Source organism: Canis lupus, chromosome 8 (genome assembly GCF_048164855.1).
Source record: "Canis lupus baileyi chromosome 8, mCanLup2.hap1, whole genome shotgun sequence".
Taxonomy (NCBI): domain Eukaryota; kingdom Metazoa; phylum Chordata; class Mammalia; order Carnivora; family Canidae; genus Canis; species Canis lupus.
In genome coordinates this window covers 49,186,374-49,209,263 of record NC_132845.1, presented here as the reverse complement: position 1 = coordinate 49,209,263, position 22,890 = coordinate 49,186,374, and the positions used below count along the sequence as shown (strand labels likewise).

The following is a 22,890-nucleotide window of genomic DNA, read 5'->3' as shown; positions in this document are numbered from 1 at the left end:
GGATTCTTTCTCTCTCTGCCCCTCACCCCATTTGTATGCACACATGCATGCACTGTCTCTCCCTCCTTCTAAAATAAATAAATAAAAATCTTTTTAAAAAATATAGCGAAAATAGAGAACCTTTAAAACATGTACTTTATAATAAATCCATGTGTTTTATAATGAATCCAGAAGAAAATGGACTTGAGTTTAATTTTTCTCGATGAATTATGTTGCAGAAATAGTACAGGGTTATTACAATTTAACCTTTTTCAATTTGTTTCCCAGATAGCAGACCCTACATTAGCTGAGATGGGAAAAAACTTAAAGGAGGCCATGAAGATGCTAGAGGACAGTCAGAGGTGAGCCTGGAACAGAAGTGACCCTATTAAACGTGTTCAGCCTGTTGTGAAGCTGGTGGCACTGGTTTCCTGCTGGTAAAAACACCTCTTGGTTTCACAATGTCACGCTTAGCTTAGTTTCGTCTGACTTTAAAGATGGTGTTTGTTTTAGGTAGAAGGTACTTTGTAATTAAAAGATTTTGAAATCGAGGAGCTGAACTTAAAATTTTCAGTTCTGCCTATGAAGAGTTTTATTTAACTTAATATATTGATTTGAATTCTATAAGTACTTCTTACTGTATGTTTAGGTCATTATAGAGCATCAGCTAACCAAGAAATGGTTTAAAGTGTTATTTTTTTTCATGTTCTTTTCCTGAAATTCAAACTATCCCGAACAAAGCTAGGGGTTAGGGCGACAGGGGTGGGGGAAAAGATGTGATGAATGTGTTTCAAATCCTACATCACTACATTACTAAGAGGTTTGAGGCAACATTGTCACATGCTTGCATGTTCAAATATTAGAAATTTGATAAGATAGAACAAATAGTTTTTTTATTTTCTTTAAATTGAACAGAGGAGGAAAATGGAAAGAAGCTGGTATCAGGAGATATTCCAGGGCCACTCCAAGGCAGGTAAGTGGCAATGAAGATACATACTTTTAGTTAGGGTATGTGTTTTTTTTAAATCAAGATTTTCAAACCATTGTTGATTGATGATTTTAGTTATGATAAGCATAAAGCAAATTGAGAGTTCTGTGCAGTGTAACATCAGAAAACTGGAATGCCATTGGCTAGTTGGTGATAATTCTGAATCTACAATACTGCTACCCCTTTCCTCTTCAGAATTTAATTTCCCATTCAGAATTTAGCAAACTCATGACTCAAAGCAATGCGCAAACTTATAATTATATCTCAACTATCATATTTAGTTCATCCCTGAAACCTATAATCTATTCAGTAGACTATGTTTTATAGTGAGAGATATATTAATTTGATAAGATTGAACATTTTTATAATACAGTAGGATGAAAATGACAACTTTGATCATTTGTAGCAGAGTGATTTATTTATTTATTTTTGGCAACTAAAGCAAATCTGTCAAGTATGTGGTTTAAGCTAGCAGGGAAAATATCAGAAAAATAAGTAGGTGTGTAACTAAAATGTTTACAGGATGTTAGCACTCAGTCTGGAATTAAAGTCCTAGCCCAGCTTCCCTCAAGCTCTTTCTTTTCTTCTTTTCTTTTCTTTTTTCTTTTCTTTTCTTTTCTTTTCTTTTCTTTTCTTTTCTTTTCTTTTCTTTTCTTTTCTTTTCTTTCTTTCTTTCTTTCTTTTCCTTCCTTCCTTCCTTTCTTTCTTTTCTTTCTTTTCTTTTCTTTCTTCTTCTTTTTTCTTCTTTTATAACCAGGAAACTGCACATAGGTAAATAGTACAACTCCCTTAAATTGTCCTTTGACCTGAATATGAATATAATACAATGTTGCAAAAGAGAAGTGTGGAGGAAGGATCACACTGTGTCAATATAAGTGTCCTATCTAACACACCCAGATACTGATATCTTAAGATAGACACTCCTGCTTTTAGCCTGAATGGTGCTGATTTGAAGCCCTCTAAATGTGAAGCAGGTTCCAAGCTGAGAGCATGAATCAAATCCTATCAGTCCTTTCTTCCCAGACCTCTGGAGAGGAAGAAAGGGGTTCTACTAATCCCACGGAAGTTTCCCTAGAAGAGATACTAACAGGAACATGGGAGGGAATTAAAGCCACATGTCAGGAGTAGTCACACTTAATAAAGCTGACCGCCAACATCTCAGAAATGGTGCTTTGCCAGGCACAGTATTAAACATTTTTCGTGCACTCCTTGTGTCCTCACAATTCTGTGGTGTGAGGGCTTAGTGAGTTTCAGCAGCTTGCTCAAGGTCACGTCACTAGCACCGACTCTCTTCACAAAGTCCAAGGGCCATAGCCCTTCTCACATGGAGGTCAGTACCTTGAGAAGATTGGGTATTGGGGCATTGTTTTGACAGTGCTGCTTTTTCAAAAGAACTTTTTGTCACATTCCCCTTAAATGAAGTGATAATATTTTTACATTACGTTATTACAAGTTGCCTTGCCATTGCTTACTACTTTAGCTGTTCACATTCTTATAAGTTTTCAGCTCCTCATGTAATTAGCATTTAATAATGTATCTTGGATAGAGGAAAATCTGTTTGCAGTCTAAGCAGATCTCCAGTTTCCCTGCTTGGGGAAGACATGGTGATAAAGGATGCTTGCATTACACCTTTAAGTCTCCTTAGAACAACCAGACAAGACTCCTATGTGAAAGGAGACTAGTCATGCCAGTGGCATTGGAGTATTCTTGCTGCTGCTTTGACCTTCTAGGATCTTAAAAAGACTATTTTGTTTTTTTTTAAATATGCTTATTTAACATTCTGCTTGGATTCAAATGAACAGGTAGAGAAACGGTGCTGAAGTAATATTAGTGAAATTTTCAGAAATCAATCTCGTGTTTAGGTAGAAGATTTAATACTTACATAGTTATAATGAGAATTAATTTGAGGTTTGCTTTTAAAAGATGTCTCGTGTATCTCAAGCACATTCTTTCTCAATTAAAAAAACTGATCAAAGCTAGTTTAAATGAAGGAAATAGAGTGGTAAGGGATGCGTGCTATTTCCACCTGTCCGTCAGCTCTCTTTTTATTCTGCAGTGGACAAGACATGGTGAGCATCCTCCAGTTAGTTCAGAATCTGATGCATGGAGATGAAGATGAGGAGCCCCAGAGTACCCGGTAATGAGGGACGGTTGGCAGCTTCTCTTTGAAAGTATATGTGTTCTTAATTTTGATAGTGATTGCATTCTTACAGGTTGCCAAAACAGAGAGCTACATTTCATTCAGAGTTATATGTGGTATTAAAAGTGTTCATTTTTCCTTTTCAGAGAGACATTTAATAGATTTTAGGTAACATATTTCACAGAAGGAAGGCACTCACCAAAACTCAACCCTGTAATCTCTTGGCTTTGTGTCTTAGAGAGAGGCTGGCAAAAGGACCAGAGAATAACTGCTGTGTGCTATGCTGCTGGTGGTGGCTTCTGCTTCATGCTTCTGGTTCGAACTGCTAGGAATTGCCACAGCTGAATCTCTTGGTGGCAGTCCATGTCTGTGAATCATCCATTTATTTTTATTCCTTTAATTCAGCTATTTCTTTAGTTTCATGGTTAATTGTCTTAAATTTAATTTTCTTTAAAGATTTTATTTATTCATGAGAGACACAGAGAGAGAGGCAGAGGCACAGGCAGACGGAGAAGCAGGATCCATGCAGGGAGCCCAGTGTGGGACTTCAGGATCGTGCCCTGAGTCAAAGACAGAAGCTCAACCACTGAGCCAACCAGGCAACCCAAATTTAATTTTCTTTTTGGACTAAGTAATACTTTTTCTCCCCTTTTCAAATTTCAAAAAATAAAAAAGAGTATACAATGGCAATTTTCAGTCAGTGATGTGATGCTATGTGTTACCTAAACCTAAAGTTGATGTAAATTCTAAAATTACAGAGGCCTTGGATGAAAAGCGGAATTTCTTTCATATTCCTCCCTGCTAGCTTGTTCTTGTATATTCTTCAGAGATACTTTATGTATATGTATACACAAGCAAAATGTCTACATTCCCTCTATTATGTAAATACTGTGTTTTTCTCTACCTTGCTTTTTTCATTTAGGTCTTAAAGTTCATCACTTATCAGTACACAAGGGCCTTTCTTCTGTAAGAGACAGTTTCACTTTGGATGAATGAACCATATTTTATTTAATAGTCTCCTGTTCATGTTTACTGTTGCAAACATTGCTACAGCCAGTAACTATGTACATGTGTCATTTATCACACAAGCAAGTGTTTCTGGAGATTAAAGTCCTAAAAGTGGGGTTTCTGGGCTAGATAGTTTGTGTATTTGTAATTTTGATAGATACTGCCAAATTTCCCACCGTGGAATTTTGCCAGTTTACAGCCCCACCAACAGTGCATGAGAGAGTCTCTTTCCCCATACCTTTCCCTGCAAGGCTCTTAGCTGACTTAAGGACTGTTGCCAGTCTGCAAGGTTAGAAATTATATTTCAGCACAATTTTAGACTGCATTTTTCTTATGAATCAGGTTAAGTGTCTTTTTTTATGTGTTTTAAGGCCCATTTATATTTCCTTTTCTGTGAAATGTATCCCTTGCCCTGTATCCTATCCAATTTTTTGGTCTTACTCTTACCGATTTGTACTTTCTCTTATAAGAGAAATTAGTCCTTCTATTTTAATTATGCATAAAATGATACTTGGTTCCCCTTGAATTTGCTGTATTGTTATAAACAGCTGTTCGATGCAGGGAATTGATCTTCATCTAATGATTTTTTTGAAAAAAATATTTTCTGCCCAATGTATCTCAGCTCTACACTCCATGGCTTTTACAGCTGGCATTTAATTTTTAAAAATGGGGGGGGAGAAAATTATTCACAGTTTGTATATTTAGTAGATATTCAATAAAAAACATAAATACCTCCTAGGACCTGAATTTTTAAAATATTTTTCTTGCCCAGATTGTCAGTACTTTATTACATGAATTTTCTAGATTTATTTGCGTTTTTACCTTCTAGGCCATTAAATGGATTTCAAGTCTGACAGATCTCTGTGGAAATACTGTGTCTCTAGGTTTTGTTTTATTGCTTTATTCATATTTTGAATACTCTTTTAATATAACTGATTTTGATTAACAGAATCCAGAATATTGGAGAACAAGGTCATATAGCTTTGCTGGGGCATAGTCTGGGAGCTTATATTTCAACTCTGGACAAAGAGAAGCTTAGAAAACTTACGACCAGGATACTTTCAGACACTACCTTATGGCTATGCAGAATTTTCAGGTAAGGACATTTATGAGTTGGGTACACTGTTTTCTGGAACTGTGCTACTAAGTTAATGTCTGCCTCTTCCGTTTCCTCTTGAAGGGTTGCTTAATCTCTGAATGTCTCAGTTTCCTCATCTGTTAAGTGGGGATAACAAGAATATCTATGTCATGGTATTGTTGCGAAGATTAAATGAGTGAAAGAATTAGCATATGCCAAGAGACAAGAACATAAGCACATGTAGTTTGGATAATGTCAGAGTTACTTATTTTTAGGATTCCTGCTTGGCATATGTTGATAGAAGATATAGAGCAGGAAAATGCTTCAAGTATTTTTAATCAAAGTATTAGCTTGTGCTTTAGTGGAAAGGAAATGCTGCTATAAGAAAGTTGGATGTGTGTTATGAAATTGAAATTTGCTTTATGCTGTGATAATGTTGGCATTATTATAATTATAGCAGGTAGGGATTCAGTAGAAGACCGAGGACCAGGGATATTTTTGTGTTTATGCTGTTACTTTTAAAGAAAAGGAATGTCTGCCTAGTCCTGGAAGATTTATCTTGAGAGACTCACTTTCAGAAGTTGGAAACGAGGTTGGCTTGGCGAGAGTCTAAGTTTGCCTAACTGTATTGCAAAGGAGAAATTTTCTTCTATTTTAATAAAAGTCTACCACCTGAAATTGAAATTCTCTCTCCTTATTTCTCTAGCAGACTGAGAAGAGTAATTTGGCCCAGGCAGATAATAGTGAAAGCAGAAGTTAGGCTGATTAGCATTTTTGACAATTTTATTTACTTTGGATGTTTTAGGGCTGAAACTAAGAACCTCAATTGTGTTATCTAGTACTGGCCTTCTTGTAGAATAAGCCAGAACCATGATTTCAGCCTTTTTATATCTGAAGGACTCCTGTCCTCTACTGTTTCTTATGGTTTCTGCTCTCTGTGGAGTTGAGTATGGATGAAGGATCATTGCCTCTGTTCTGTTTTTTTTTGTTTGTTTGTTTTTTGTTTTTTTTTTTTAAGGTTTGTTTATTTGAAAGAGAGCAAGCAAACAGGGTGAGGGGTAGAGAGAAAGGGAGACAACTTTACTCCTTGCTGGGCAGATAGCTCAATGAATGGCTTGATCTCAGGATTCTAAGATCATGACCTGAGTCAAAATCAAGAGTTGGACACTCAACAGACTGAGCCACCCAGGCTCTATTCTTTATAACCTCCAGCTCTAGGGTAAAGTCAGCCGTCTAAGAGACTGAGGGTGATCCCTAGCTTTTTTGACTATTCTAGATGACAGTTTCTAGGTTAAGAAAAGAATTACTTCCAGGATTGTAAAATGAGAGTTAACATAAGATAAGACCATATTGATATATGGCTGTCTCTTAACAGGTATGAAAATGGCTGTGCTTATTTCCACGAAGAAGAAAGAGAAGGACTTGCAAAGATCTGTAGGCTTGCTATTCATTCTCGTTATGAAGACTTTGTAGTGGATGGATTCAATGTGTTATATAACAAGAAACCTGTTATATATCTTAGTGCTGCTGCTAGGCCTGGCCTGGGCCAGTACCTTTGTAATCAGGTAATGTGGTATATAGTGGATATTTTAAAGTACTTGTGTTTTGTCTGTCCTGAAACTTTATAAAATATGTAGACCTGTGTCTTTAGCTGCAGTTCTTTTCAAATGAAAAGAAACAATATGTTTGGTCATTACCAGAAAATATATAAATGTATATTAATGAATTTTCAGATGTATATATACATCTATGTGAATATATATATTCACTGTATATATATATATATATATATATATACACATTAGTGCACACACAAACAGGATTAAGGGGAGAGGGAGAGAGAATTTTTTTTTTTTAAGATTTTATTTATTCATGAGAGACACAGGCAGAGACATAGGCAGAGGGAGAAGCAGGGTCCCTGCGGGGAGCCTGATGTGGGACTCAATCCTAGGACCTCAGGATCATTACCTGAACCAAAGGTGGGTGCTCAACCACTAAGCCACCCAGGTGCCCCAGAGAGAGAATCTTAAGCAGGCTCCATGCTCCATGCTCCATGTAGCATAATGCAGGGCTCAATTTCACACCCCTGAGATCACGCCCTGAGCAAAAATCAAGAGTTGGATGCTTAACCAGCTGAGCCTCCCAGGCACCCCTTAAGTGTGTGTGTGTGTGTGTGTGTGTGTGTGTGTGTGTGTGTGTGTGTAGAGAGAGAGTCAACATTTTTTTTTCTCCAAGCTTTGTTTATATTTAGAAATTATTTTCTAGATTATATTAGTTAGATGGATTTTCAGAGTCTATCTAGAATTACAGGATCAAAGAGCATTACCATTTTTGAAGTTCATGGTACATGTAGCCCAACTAAAGGGCTACAAAAAAAATGTTCAGCCTCTTGGCCAAGACTGTTTTAAGGCAAAACCCATAGGATGGAGGAGTCCTGGGGAGATACATGGGGAAAACTCAGGGACTTTTTTTTTTTTTTTTTTTTTAAACTCAGGGACTTAAGTTGATTATGAGCTATGATCACTGATGACAAGAAATTATGTCTTTTTTTTTTAAGATTTTATTTAGTTATGAGACGAGGAGAGACTAGCAGACTGCAGAATCTGACACGGGTCTCAATTTCAGGACCCTGAGATTATGACCTGAGCCGAAACCAGGAGTCAGACGCGTAACCGATTGAGCCACACAGTTCCCCTTATGCCCTCTTTTTGAGTGTGTACAGAATGAGATTTATAATATACTTACAGAAAGCTGGAACAAGTTACTTATTAAGTACCTACTGTAAGCCAGGTTCTTACGGACGTATAGCTGTCTTGAGGCAAGAGTCCAATCTTTAAAAGATGTGTGGGGGTGGGGGTGTGCCTGGCTGGCTCAATCGCAAGAGTATGCAACTCTTGATCTCGAGTCCTGAGTGCCGGCCTCACCCTGGGTGTAGAGCTTTTACTGTATGAGGGTATTTTGTTAAGTGAGAAAGGCAGATGGCAGGATAGTATATATAAGATGGTCATATTCATGTTTTTGAAAATGTTTATTTGTGTAGGGCGCCTGACTGGCTCAGTCAGAGGAGCACGCAGCTCTTGATCTTGGAGCCATGAGTTTAAGGCCCCACATTGGGCGCAGAGCTTACTTTTAAAAAAGAAAGTGCATATGTGTATGTTTTTCATACCTAAAAAAAAATGTATATAAATACTTAGAAAATATTTAGAAGGTTTTATACTAACCTGTTAAGAGTGGTGGAGTGATGGCGTATGGGATGGTAGGGCATTTTCACCTTTATCTTCTGTATTTTTTATTGTGTGTCTTGGGTTTTATTTCATAATTTAAAAAGAAAATCCTTCAAGGGAAATAAAGTGTGCATACAGTGCTCATTAAGTTTTTGGTCTCAAAATGGTGCTACCAAGTCTTAGTTACACAGAACAATATGCTGTAACTGTTTAAAAGTTTCCAAAACTATAAATTCTTCAAGGATTTGGAAGCTAAAAATAAAGAATATAGAATTTATTTGATGATTACTCTCTTCATTCATAACACTGACTTCATTTCTTTAAGAAATGTACATCTGCTAATCCATATTTATTCCTTTTTAGGGGTGGGTGGATCCATAAATGAGATACTCTTCTTTGAATGCCTTTTGCTGTGTTATTTATCACTAATGCTTGGAGGAAGGATCCTAAATTATCTCCCAAAATGCTTAGAGCTTGATTGTTTCTTGGTTTGGAAACGTGTTTTTGTTTTTTGGTATATTCTAGAGTATAAAAAAGATAGTTACTCATTCAGAGCATAAATTGATAATTATTCATTTCATTAACACAGAGAATATTATATTGTCTGTATTTTCTTAAGAATCTCAGCTCTAGGCAGTCCAGATGGCTCAGCGGTTTAGCACCGCCTTTAGCCCGGGGCGTGATCCTGGGGTCCCAGGATCAAGTCCCATGTCGGGCTCCCTGCGTGGAGCCTGCTTCTCCCTCTGCCTGTGTCTCTGCCTCTCTCTCTCTCTCTCTCTCTCTCTCTCTCTCTCTTTCTCTCTCATAAATAAATAAAATCTTAAAAAAAAAAAAAGAATCTCAGCTCCTAGGGGGAACCTGGATGGCTCAGTTGGTTAAGCATCTGCCTGTAGCTCAGGTCATCCCAGGGTCCTGGGATTGAGTCCCATATAGGGCTCCCTGCCCAGCTGGGAGCCTGCTTCTCCCTCTCCCTCCGTCCATCCCCTGCCTGTGCTCTCCCATGCACGTGCACTCTCTCAAATAAAAAAATTAGAATCTCAGCTTGTGGAAATTGACCTTTCTTTTAAACTTGACTTTCTAGATGTACTATAGCATCTGTTTATAGTATTAAGAGTTCATAAGGAGAAGAATTGTTTAAAAAGAGTAATTGTGACTTTTCTCAGAGCCACAGTCTTTTAGGGGCATAAGTGAATGGTGACAAAGCTCTTTCTTACGAAATTGTATGTTTCCTCTTGCAGCTTGGGTTGCCCTTCCCATGTTTGTGTCGTGTGCCGTGTAACACTATGTTTGGATCCCAGCATCAGATGGTGAGTTCTCTTTTTGGTTTGTAAAATAATACAGAATTGTGTTTTGAAACTGTCTTCCTTTCAAATGAAGTTCTGTTTGCTGGCCTCCAGGTAATTTTAGCTTTTTCATTTATTGCTTGTATTTATTGCATAATACGTGTTTCCGGGTTTGCATGTCCATGAAGGTTGGCTGGCATATAGGTCAGGAGCACTTGCCTCTTAAGCAGTCTTGTCATTACTATATCACCTGCTTTAAGTAGAAACATGGGAATCCAGTTAAGCACCAGAAACTTCTTCTTAAGCTCATCCTTAGAAAGGTTATCATTGTTGTCTGGATTTGTGAATGGCAGATTTTGAAAATGGGGTTCTTTATTGTAATGTGGGATCAAAATTGGATTCTCTGGGATGCTTGGGTGGCTCAGTGGTTGAGCGTCTGCCTTCAGCTCAGGTCATGATCCTGGGGTCCTGGGATCAAGTCCCACATCAGGCTCCCCACAAGAAGCCTGCTTCTACTTCTGTCTGCGTCTCTGCCTCTCTCTCTGTGTCTCTCATGAATAAATAAAGTCTTTAAAAAAAATTGGGTTCTCCTTTTTTTTTTAATTTTTAAGTTTTTAAAATTTAAATTCAGCTTGTTAACATATACATATAATGTAGTATTAGTTTCAGAGGTAAAGTTCAGTGATTCATCAGTCTTATATAATACCCAGTGCTCATTATATCCCATGCCCTTCTTAATGTCCATCCCCCAGTTACCATCCCCCCACCTCCCTCCCCTCCAGCAACCCTCAGTTTGTTTCCTGTGATTCAGAGTCTCTTATGATTTGTCTCCCTCTGATTTCATCTTGTTTTATTTTTCCCTCCCTTCTCCTCTTCTGCTTATTTTTAAACATTCAAGTGTTAAGCCTTTCTAGCTGAAGCCAGAAAAAAGGGAATAGGTTTAGGGTTCTGTGTTTCTTTTTCCAAGGTCGTTTGCTCTTCTGGTTCAGATACATCAATGAGTAATATTAGAGATATATTTTTAGCTATTTTGGGGGATTAAGAGACTATTTTCTTTAAACATGTTTAAAATTATAGAAATACTCATCCTTTGTGCATTTTTTAACTTTGATCTCATTTAACTAATTTTTGTAGTTAATCTTCAAGGGAAACTTTGATTTTTGTTTCTATGATTAGAGAAAATAGAAAAATGAGACTTGAATATCTGAATGGTTCAGCTGGTTAAGTATCTGACTTTTGATCTCAACTCGAGGCTTAATCTTAGGGTCATGCATTCAAGCCCCATGTTGGACTCCAGCAGGGTGTGGAACCTACTTAAAGAATAAAAGAGTAAGAATTGATTTGTGTGATTCAGAACCATCTGCTTCTTTTGAAAATTAGAATTATTTATTTATTTATTTATTTATTTATTTATTAGAATTTTTTATTGTACAACTTTTATCCTAGTTGCTTCATGTTTTTGTGGTTTGCCTTTTCATCTAGGATGTTGCTTTCCTGGAGAAACTGATTAAAGATGATATAGAACGAGGAAAACTGCCCCTTTTGCTTGTAGCAAATGCTGGTAGGTACTACGAACTGAATCTCCCATTTTAGACATATGAGAGAATGACTGGGTACTAACCCAAAAATAGAGTCTAAAGAAATGTTTATGTGCCACATGTTTAAGGTAGTTTGTATTAGCATCGTGGTGAGGATTACAATACTACATTTGCCTCCTTAGATTCCCTTTTAATTATTGGTTTGTTTAGGAAGTTACTTTGTTGGTTTGTATACTTCTTCATTTAAGTTGTAAGTACTTCCTTCTCTTGTGTGCTTCCTTTCTAAATTGAATTTTAAAATGTCACACTTAGTGGCACTTGGGTGGCTCATTCAGTTAAGCATCTATCTGCCTTTGGCTCGGGTCGTGATTCTAGGGTCAAGCCCTGTGTCTCCTGGCTCCCTGTTGATTAAAGAGCCTGCTTCTCCCCTCTCCCTTGCTCTTTCCCCTGCTTGTGCACTCTCCTGGTCCCTTTCTGTCAAATAAATAAAATCTATTAAAAAATTAAAATGTAACACTTAAAATGTCCACCTTGTATATAACAGTTCCTCTACCACTTTCTGCTGTGCTTTCCACCTCATATTCAGCATTGTACTTGAAATTATAGACAGTGCATAAGGCAAGAAAAATAATGAAGTGACACACATATTAGAATAAACTATCTTGACTTGCAGATGGCATGACTATGTAAATAGAAAATCCTAAGGAAACTACAGAGAAGCCATTGGAACTATTAAGTAGACTGATCAAGGTTGTAGGATTTCTGTATATCAGCAATGAACCATTGAAATTGAATTAAAAATGCCATTCATAATAGCATCAAAAAATGAAAACTTTATGGATAAATTTAACAAAAATATATGCCAGATCTGTACACTGAAAACTACAAAATGTTGCTGAGAGATATTCAAGAAGACCCACCCAAATAAATGGAGTGATAGGTCATTATACACCTGTTGGAAGACTCAATATTACAAAGTCTAATTTCCCCAAATTACAGATTCTACAGATCAGTCCCTATTATGATTTCAGCAGGCTACAATTTCTTACAGAAGTTGATAAGCTGATTCTGAATTGTATATGGAAATATAGAGGCTGTGAAGATAACCAAAATAATTTTGAAAAAGAACAGAATTCAAAGACTTAAGTTTGGGACGCCTGGGTGGCTCAGTGGTTGAGCACCTGCCTTTGGCTCAGGGTGTGATCCCAGGGTCCTGGGGTCGAGTCCCGCATTGGAGTCCTGCATGGAGCTTGCTTCTCCCTCTGCCTGTGTTGTGTCTCTGCTTCTCTCTCTGCATCTCTCATGAATGAATAAATAAAATCTTTAAAAAAATAAAAAGGACTTAGGCTTATCTGGTTTTTAGCTTTAATATAAAGCTACAGAAATCAGGACAGTGTGGGATTAATTGCAAAGAATAGAGTTTAGAAATAGACTCACATGTATATGGTCATTTGACTTGTTACAATGATGCCAAGGTATTTCAAGGGAAAAAGGGTGGGTCTTTTCCACCAGTGGCCTTGAAAGCAGATATCCACGTGGGAAAAAAAATGAATCTTAACCCATACCTCTGTATACAAAAATCAGTGATAGAGGGTTTATAGACCTAAACTGTGCAAAAGAACCACTTGCATTAGTTGTGTTTGTTGAGGTGGTTGGTGGGGGTTTGCAGCCTTGTTAGGTGGGATTCTGTTAATGCGAAGGTTAGGACGGTCGGGAGAATGTGCAAGTCCAGTTTCACTCATGCTGTATGAAGAGGGACCCGCCTACCCAACCTGTAGTGTAAACAGATTTATTAAGGAGACGGGTTAAAGCATTCAGTATGTTTAACTTTAGAATGCATAATCTGGATTGAAAACAAAGAACCTCTCATATATGTGGGGCTAAAAAAAAACCCCCACAAATTTATCAATGTACATTTATAATGGACACACCTAAATAAAAATAACCCAGAAAGGGACAAAAAGCAAGCATGGAAAAGAGTATCTTGGGTAAGTAGTGACAGCCATGTTAGTGTGAGATACAGTAGACTACACACTAATTATAATTCATGTACTCCATAAGACACAATAGTTAAGAATGCTGACAAATGTAACTGAGATATATAAAGGAAAGCCAAAGGAAAAATTGATAGAATACAAATATGAATTCACAAACCCACAGTCTTGGTGAGAGACTTGAATATACTTCTCCTGAAAGAACATCAAGTAGCTAAAGAAAAAAAAAAGCATCTAGAGGTTTTAAGTAGCAGTATTAACAAGCTTGCTTCTATAGTTACATAAAAAGAATATGCACACTTCAGAACTTGAATCAACTTTTACAAGTTGATTTTAAGCCAGTTCACAGAGAAAATCTCAATGAGACATAGAATGTTACTTCCTGCTTAGAGATAATGTAGTTAAAAGCTTTTATCATGCTGTAAAGACTCAAAGTATTTAGTATCCTTTTTTGTGTGTTTCACCCTAGGAACTGCAGCAGTAGGGCACACAGATAAGATTGGGCGTTTGAAAGAACTCTGTGAGCAGTACGGCATATGGCTTCACGTGGAGGGGTGAGTAGAGGGCAAGATTGGCTCGGTGGTAGGCCTGCAGGCAGTGTTCATGAAGAGTGGGCATCCCGGTTCTTATTTTGTTGTAACGTTTATCACTAAGGGCTCTTTTGGTTGCATAGTAAAGGTAACAAAATAACTCAAAGTAGTCTGGGTGAGAAGAGATTTTATTGGCTCACACTAAAAAAAATGGTGTTAGGATTATATTTAGGCATAGTGTCAGCCGGGGCTCAGCATCTTCCTCTCCCCTCCACCCTCTCCCCCAGTCACTTGGCCTCATTTCCTTTATGTTGCCTCCATCTATAGATAGATTTTTCTGTTTTGGTACAAACTAGTTGCAGTGGCTCCAACTTGTTTTCCAGCTTGTGTCCTGAGAGTCAGAAGTCCCAGCAAAAGTCTCCTACTAAACCCATCACTGTGGCCAGGGAAGTCTAACACTTTGGTAGTTGAGGTTATTTGTGCACCCCTGGAGCAGGTGGTGGTGTCTCCTCCACCCAACGCTGTGGTCTGATGGAGGAGATTGGGGTGGTTTCCCAGAAGATCTTAGGGGAGGATACAGGGCAGCTATGGGAATCCATACCCAGCCCACCATATGAGCTGGGTTCTTATTTTATCCCTTTGGGAAGAGAGTGATGACTGGAAAATAATAGGTATGAAAGATAAAAAATGAGATACCCATTACACTGTGTAAGTAGGTGACATCCCCTAAAACACTTTGGATTAAAGCACATTTTCAAGGTTTTGCTGAAATTTGCATATACCTCATTTTCTGTTATAAATGCTTTTAACCCAGCTGAATGACATTGAAATGTCAGCTTAAAACAACACAGCCTTTTTTGGTTTTTTTGTTTGTTTGTTTTTAATATAAACTTAATAAGCAGCAATAAATAATTTGTTTTTTTTTTCCAGTGTGAATCTGGCAACCTTGGCTTTAGGTTATGTCTCCTCATCAGTGCTGGTATGTGATTGATTTACTAAATATTGTGATTTTAAGAAGGAATTTAAAATCACTTAATCCTGGAGCCCCTGGTGGCTCTGTCAGTCCAGCTCTTGATTTTCAGTCCAGTCTTGATCTCAAGGTTGTGGGTTCAAGCCCTGTATTGAGCTCCATGTTGGACATGGAGCTTACTTTAAAAAAAAAAAAAATCTCTTAATCCCTGATGACTTTTCATGCTTTTTATGAATGGAAGAGTATGTGGTTTAGTGTGTTCTGATAGTCTATAACAAAAAGTTGTTTTCTCTTTGGTAGGCTGCAACCAAATGTGACAGCATGACATTGACTCCAGGTCCATGGCTGGGTTTGCCGGCTGTCCCTGCAGTCACCCTTTATAAACACGACGATCCTGCCTTGGTAAGCTCACTCTCACTGGGGGGGACTAGGATGTGTGGTGCTAATAATCATTATTGAGTCTAGGAGCAAAGTATGGAAAAAGTGAAAAATTTTCTTAATGCCACCTGAGATTTTTTTAATCAAAAGAATGTTTCTAGCATAAATGAAACAGTACTGTGTGTATTTTTTTTCTATTTATCCTCCCCATAGGCCCCCATGTGTACGAAGAACTTTTTATGGCATTTTATGACTCTGTAATATTCAATCACTTAAATACCACAATTTAATCATTCTCTTTGTCAACTTTTAAGATGTTTTCAATTTTTTGTTACTAAAGTAAAGAGCATCTTTTGGTATTTCGAATTACTTCCTTAGAATAGGTTCCCAGAAGTGACATTAAGAGTAAAGTTCCTAATTCCTGTTGTCTACAAGGTTGTAATTCTTTTTTTTAAGAAGTGGTTCTGTAAAGACTGTGAACTCTGGGAAACGAACTAGGGGTGGTAGAAGGGGAGGAGGGCAGGGGGTGGGAGTGAATGGGCACTGGGGGTTATTCTAAATGTTGGTAAATTGAACACCAATAAAAAATAAATTAAAAAAAAAAGAAAAAAGATCTTAAAAAAAAAAAAAGAAGTGGTTCTTGCTAGTAGTGGATCAGTTAGTGATAGGCATATGCGAAATAAGCTTCACTGATTCTTACTAATAAGACAGTTCATGTCTTGCTCAGTTGATAATGGCCAGGTGTTTGAGGACACTCAGCCTTGGATAGGACTACCTCTTGAGTGCCTGAGAGATCTGGCTGTGGGACGTGACCCCTCTGGATTCTCATCCTGGCTTTGCCGCACCTGAGCCATGCACCCTTGAAAGCAAGTTCTCTGATCCAGGTTGCCTAGAATACTGCCCTCATGAAACTGTAGCTGATCGGATGAATAAGACAAACCAAATGCCTAGCATAGCATCTAACATGTACTAATAAATGCAGAGGAAACTAGGTAATTCTGCTTGTGTCTTCGTTGGCTTTGATCACTAAAACCATATTTGCTTTTTTTAGACTTTAGTTGCCGGTCTTACATCAAACAAGCCAGCAGACAAGCTCCGTGCCCTACCGCTGTGGTTGTCTTTACAGTACTTGGGGCTTGATGGGATTGTGGAGAGGATTAAGCATGCATGCCAACTGGTGAGTAGAAGTCTCAAGTTCAGCTGAGCCACCAGTACCCCGTGGCAAGAGCAGTGACTGAAAACTGCCCCATTGCCTCACCCGCTGTCCATTACTTTGTTGGCTGGATTTGGCATCTCATGAGCAGCAGACTGCAGGCATATGCTTCCTGTCCAAAGCTCTGGGAGGGACTGCTGCGGTGTCCCAGCATTTGTATCCACACAAAATCAGATAAGATGAATGCCCGTGTCATCATAGGATGAGAAAAGAAGTCACAGGATGAGAGCCAAGGAGTGGAGGAAGAAACAAAAGAGGAGTGTTGGGTGGGGGGTGGGGGAGGGTAAATGTGGCACTTGACTGGCTGTCTTTTGAGAGGGAAGGAAATAGGGCCACTAGGGGTTGGTGAATCCATGGGCTGCATATTTTTAATACCAGCTGGCTTGGCCTCCCAAGTGGCAAGGCTCTAGGGACAGTTCTGTAATTCTCCTTCTGTATGAGGTGTTCTGATTATGAAAATGCATAATTATGCCATAGTTTAGAAAGCAAAAAAAGTCACATTAATGCAGTGTGAGAGCTGAGTCTGAAAGCTGGACGTCACCTAAGTCTGTTTGCTTACGTGGGAGACAGGGGTGAGGTAATAAGAGATTGTTAGGTGGACTTAATGAGCTCATATGTGTGAGGCTTTTGCAGTAGCGCCTGATCACATGTAGATGGATTTAAAAATCTATGTTTTAAATGTATTCTGTGGAATCAGCACTTCTCAAGTGTCATGTTTAGGGAAATTTACTATCTTTGTATCACCATAGCAGCTGTCTTTGGGTTCCTGATGTCAGGATAGTTCATTCTAACCCTAGTTTCTGATGCAACAGAGATACTGTAAATGAAGCAGTTTGATTTTTACATGAGATAACTTTAAGATTTATGTTCATTATTTTTACAAAAGCACATTTTTTGAAAAAATTGTCTCACCAGGCTCTCCACTCAAGTCTTGAGATTTGGTTGCTCAGAAGGAGAGACCTTTATTGCTTTGGTAACTTAGTCACTTCAGGGAAGGTCTGGGGATCAGGGGAGGGCTCTTCAATTCCCTCTAGCTTATGGAGCACAGGAAAATAATGAGACGTTAGCTACCAAGCCCTTGAGGTCACTGCAGCTCTGTCTGCCTGCAGGCAAATGCTGTAGCTGGTCATAGGACTTCTCATAGCCTGTCGCTGACTCCCTGCTGTTCCGAGCGCATGTGAACCTGCAGGGAAATGTAGCACATGTGGTTTTAGTGCATCCGTGGGGGCAGAAATCTGTATCTTCCTCCGTTGCTTCCTCTCATCATTATCGTCATCATCATCATCCTCGTCTTCCTGGGAAGCAGTTAGTGGGCATTTATTCTGTGCGAAGCCCTATGCAGTGCACTGACCACCCAGTCTCATTTGACCTTCCCTAGAATATGAAGTCCACAGGTATACAGCGTACTAACAAATAGTTTTCATGAGGGTTTTCCACATTTCCATTCAGTAAATGCAGAATGCATGAGCCCCAATTGCATGAAGTAGATGCTGTTTTATCCCCACATCAGTGATGAAAGACCTGGGATGGAGATAATAGGATGATGAGGGTGAAAGTCATCACACATATGATGCACACCGTGTTCTGGCGACCGTTTCCATGCATCTGACACAACAGCCCTGTTTCCCCATTTTATCATTAGGGACTTGGAGTACAGAGAGGCTGAATAGTGTCCACGCTCATAGCTAGTAAGTGGCAGATGGACTTACTCATCCTGCAGGTGAGATTCTGAACTCAGGGGTGCTTATTCCAGACCCTGTGTCTGAACAGCTCTTCCTCCTGTGTCTTTCCTCTTCCTTCCCCAGTATTAAGTTTTGCGCCTTGTGCACATCGGCACTCGGTAGGAATATTCAGATCTTCCTACTGTTTACTTGTTACTTTGGGAGGGTTTTTGAGCTATAATTGACATATAACATTGTATTAGTTTCAGGTATACCACATAATGAGTCAATATTTGTGTGTATTGGGAAACAATCACCACAGATACAAGTCTAAGTAACACGTGTCACCATACATTGTTACAGAATTATTTTTTCTTGTGATGAAGACTTTTAAGAATTCTAACAATTTTCAAATATGCAGTATAGTGTTAGGAACTATAGTCACCATGCTGACATGACATCCCTGTGACTGACTTATTTTACAACTGGAAATTTGTATCCTTAAACCACCTTTGCCCATTTCTGCCACCTTCCACCCCCTGCCTCTTGCAATCACCAGTCTCTTCTCTATATTGATAAGTTTGTGGGGTTTTTTGTTTTGTTTAGATTCCACATATAAGTGAGATCGTATGCTATTTGTTTTTCTCTTTCTAAATTATTTCACTTAGCATAATATCCTGAAGGTCCATTCATGTTGTCACAAATGGCAAGATTTCATTCTTTTTTATGGTGAATGACACTTCACTGTGTATGTACATTATATACCATATTTCCTTATTCATCCATCCATTGCTGGACATTCAGGTTGTTTCTATATCTTGGCTATTGTAAATAATGCTGCAGTGAACATGGGGGTGCAGATATCTTTTCAAATTGGTATTTTTGCTTTCTTTGGATAAATACCCAGAAGTGGAATTGCTGAATCATATGGTAGTTCTATTTTTAAATTTTTGAGGAAACTCTATACTATTTTCCATAAGGGCTATGCCAGTTTACATTCTTAACCAGTAGTGCCCTGGGGTTCCCTTTTCTCCACATTCTTGCCAACATTTGTTATTTCTTTTCTTTTTGATACTAGCCATTCTGACAGGTTTAGCGCATTACTTCATTGAGGTGTTGATTTGCATTTCCCTGAGGATGGGTGATACTGAGCACCTTTTATGTACCTCTTGGCCATCTGCAGATCTTCTTTGGAAAAATCTCTATTCAGATCTTCCTATTGTTTAATCAGATGTTGGGGGTTTTTTGCTCTTGAGTTGTATATATCTTGGACATTAACTCCTTATCAGATAAATTATTTGCAAATACTTCCTCCCATTCGGTAGGCTGCCTTTTCATTTTGATGGTGGCTTCCTTTGCTGTGCAGAAGCTGTTTAGTTTGATGTGGGCCCACTGGTTTGTTTTTGCATTTGTTGCCAGGTACTGAGTGGTTTTTGAAAGAATGGATGACTGATTTTGCAAATACGACAAATTTATGTATGTCTTATTAGAAAAAGCTTTTCTGGAAGCGCCACATGTAACTTGCAACTGAAAGATTGGGAATGTTTGCAGTTGTTGTAAAGCAAGAATTGGGAGGCCTAACTCAGGAGCCGCCAAGTGACAGATGGCATTATGTGCCTGCTGAGGTCCTTGTGTGCAGGCCTGCAAAGACACTCCTGAAAACCATTTCTTAATATGTTGCCCTGATCTAATGAAATTAAAATCAGTAATTATTAAGTATAGAATTTAATTGAAAATATAATAATTGCTGCTCTTTGTGTTTTGCAGAGTCAGAGGTTACAAGAAAGTTTGAAAAAAGTGAACCACATCAAAATCTTGGTACGGTATATGTTTTGATCTGTTTTTAGTAAATAGCTTAAGTTCAAGTTAGAATGATCTTCTCCAGATTTGATGCATCTCAGTATAATTGTGACAGCTCTTTTTGGAAGAGAATCATGCGCATCCTGATGACCTAACTACAGAAAGCATGAAGCCCTAGCAATTTGTACCATATGCTGAACCCCTGTGGTGCTTTTCATATAATCATTTGTTTTTATTATGTTTAAATATAGAAATGCACAAAGATCTAACAAACACTATTGTCTTCACCTGCCCAGTGATTTTAAAACACCCATCTTACTGATGTGAAAAGTCATTTTTGTCTCTCACAGTGTTTCGGACTACTTTTTCTGAATCCTTCTGACACCAGTTTTCATTTGCACAAAGCAGGGAGTAAGGAAGAGATAGGCGTGTGGCCTTACTCTGGTCTCCTGGTATCTCCCTAAAAGATGCCAAACTCTATCGAGATTGCCGCCTAGGGGTGGTTACTAGACAAGGAGATGAGGATTTAGGGCTGATAATCAAGTATCAGTTCGGATTTGAATGTTTTCATGTTTTGCTTCATAGGATTTTAGAATTTCAGAAAATAAAGGTCAGATTCTAATTTAAACAGAATCAGTGCTTCTTTGACAGTTCTGCAGGACACAGTTAAGTGTAAAACTAATATTTGAATTAATTTGGGGTTCAAGATAATAGAGATGATATCCATTTTAGTACACGGTTTGCTTTCAGTGCCTGAGAGGGGGGCTGCTCTGCATTGCCGTCAGAGTAGGAGCTTGGAGCCTTTTCAGTTGACCTGAGATGACCCAAGTTCTAGCTTGGAAGAGGAGAGTGGCCCATTGGAGAAGCAGTGGGATGAATGTAAATCAGGAGACTTGGGTTCTAATTTCAGCCATACCACTGAGGCCCTGTGACATTGAGTCATTCTCTTAACTGCCTAAGCCTGTGAGCTCAGTTGTCAGTGAAGGTATGTTGGTTGGATCCTTTAGTAAACAGAGAAGCCCAAACTATGGACTAGCATGAGCAAGATGGCAGGAATCAGGCAGCGCTAGGCCAGTGGACTTTCTGTCTCTCCCTCGCTGAGCCCACTGGGCTCCTCATGTCCTCTCTCCCTGTCCCTCCTCCTCCCCCAAGCTGAGAGACTCTGCTGGTGCTAGTGGGTTTAGATTGCCTTTGTAAGGCCATGGAACCCTGTTCCATCTCTCCCTCCAGTGGATGCTTTTCTCAGTAGATGTGCAATAATGGCAAACACCGTGAAGCACTGTGGCTTCGGTAACTGTCATCATCACAGCTGCTGTGTATGGGATGCGTGCTGCATGCCATGCACAGTACTGAGCATGTGCGGTCTTTCATTACCCCTCACCATAGTCTTCTTTGTGTTTGCTCTTCCCTCTAGCTAGAAACACTGTTCCTTTTAGTTCTTTTCATGACTGGTTTCTTATCCTTTAGATCTTAGTTCAAATATCACGTCTTCAGGGGCACCTGTGTGGCTCAGTCAGCTGAGCATCTAACTTTAGATTTTGACTCGGGGGAACCCTGGGTGGCGCATTGGTGTGGCGCCTGCCTTTGGCCCAGGGCGCGATCCTGGAGACCCGGGTTCGAATCCCACGTCCCGGGCTCCCGGTGCGTGGAGCCTGCTTCTCCCTCTGCCTGTGTCTCTGCCCCTCTCTCTCTCTCTCTCTCTGTGACTATCATAAGTTAATTAAAAAAAAAAAAAAAGATTTTGACTCGGGTCATGATCTCAGGGTCCTGGGATCGAGCCCTAGGTCAGGCTCTGCATTCAGTGCGGGGCCTGCTTGAAGATTCTTTCTCCCTCTCCCTCTGCACTGCCCCTGCTTGTGCTTGTGCTCACTCTCGTGTTCTCTGTCTCTCTGTCTCTGTCTCTCTCTCTCTCTCTCAAATCTTAAAAAAAAAAAAGTATCATGTCTTCAGAGAGGCCTTTCCTCGTTGTTCTGTGTAAACCAGCCCAGCCACCATCCATCATTCTGTCCCCTGGGTGTTGTCCCTCTTTGCAGTTCTTACTACCTGAGACCATGTGTGTGTTCCTTGTCTGTTTCTTTGTAAATGCTTTATAAAGGCAGGGACTTTTGTCTTGTTTTTTTCTTACTGTGCTTAGTATTCAGCCTACAGTAGGTATTTAAGTGCAAATAAATTAATCTGTGAGTTGGTTGCAATGGCTATCCCTCCTTCCTGGTGAGGAAATAGGCACAGAGCAGTTCAGTGACATGCTCAGGCCACACAACTAGGACGTGGTGGAGCTGGGATTCATACTGCAAGGCCTGTGTGTAACCAGTGGGCCCTTCTATCCCTGGTCAGTTTATAGGAAAAGTTAGTATTTGTCCCACTTCAGTGGCTTGTTACAAAGGGCAGATCAGATATATGAGAAAGCAAAGTGAAGGCTGTAAGGCATCATAAAATACTGGTCCCTATTAAATATCTTTTTCTCTTGCCACAGTATTTTTGTGGTGCTCCCATAGATCCCCAGTCATTGAGTCCTCAGGAGACGTCCCTGTGGTGGAGCAGTGCTCCTTTCACCTCTGTTGTTTGCTGTGGTTACATGTCCCGACTCCCATCGTAGTAGGTGGCAGAGCCAGGACTTGAACCTGTGGAAGACAAGCTGTATCTACAGCATCGTAGCTCCTTCTCCAAGCTCCTTGGGGTCTTCTTGCCCATCTAGACAGCCAGCCCTGGAGAAGCCTCTTGGTCCTGGAGCACAGGTGTGCTTCCCGGGTGCCCAGAGGCCTTAGGCAGCTGTTTGTCCTCGGCTCGGTGCTGGTCTCCTCAGCAGCTGCATCATGGACTGCTGTTTGACTGGCTTTGCTGGGCACATGGGCTGCGTCTTGACCTTCAGCATTTAGGGGGAAATCTAATACATCCCCTGACCCCTGAAAACCTCAGAATGCCCCTGTGCGCGGTTGACATCTCAGCTGACTTTTAAGATTGTCTCTGCCCTTAGGGTTCTGCTTCTTTGACCATGGTGTGTCTGAGTGAAGATTTTCTAAGACTCCTGCCTGAGACTTGTGCTTCTTTAACCTGGGGTTCTTTTTTTTTTTTTTTTTCCTAATCCTGTCAAGTTTGTTTTTTCAAA

The 22,890-nt window shown here is 39.4% G+C and overlaps 1 protein-coding gene and 1 non-coding gene across 5 annotated transcripts in view; both read left to right on the top strand.

Moving 5' to 3' along the window:
* The window catches only part of PDXDC1 (pyridoxal dependent decarboxylase domain containing 1), a 52,242-nt gene that overhangs the window by 16,148 nt on the left and 13,204 nt on the right, over window positions 1–22,890 (top strand). For all 4 annotated transcript variants that reach the window (XM_072835866.1, XM_072835868.1, XM_072835869.1 and 1 more), the window contains 12 exons: window positions 268–341; window positions 890–952; window positions 3,024–3,104; window positions 5,065–5,211; window positions 6,569–6,758; window positions 9,656–9,724; window positions 11,183–11,261; window positions 13,702–13,786; window positions 14,693–14,741; window positions 15,033–15,134; window positions 16,162–16,287; window positions 19,752–19,802. In XM_072835866.1, coding sequence (XP_072691967.1) covers window positions 268–341; window positions 890–952; window positions 3,024–3,104; window positions 5,065–5,211; window positions 6,569–6,758; window positions 9,656–9,724; window positions 11,183–11,261; window positions 13,702–13,786; window positions 14,693–14,741; window positions 15,033–15,134; window positions 16,162–16,287; window positions 19,752–19,802 — 1,116 coding nt within the window. The remainder of the gene's footprint in view (window positions 1–267; window positions 342–889; window positions 953–3,023; window positions 3,105–5,064; window positions 5,212–6,568; window positions 6,759–9,655; window positions 9,725–11,182; window positions 11,262–13,701; window positions 13,787–14,692; window positions 14,742–15,032; window positions 15,135–16,161; window positions 16,288–19,751; window positions 19,803–22,890) is intronic.
* On the top strand, window positions 3,803–3,872 carry LOC140639240 (small nucleolar RNA SNORD45). Its single transcript, XR_012036032.1, has one exon. It is a non-coding gene; the product is annotated as a small nucleolar RNA SNORD45 (small nucleolar RNA).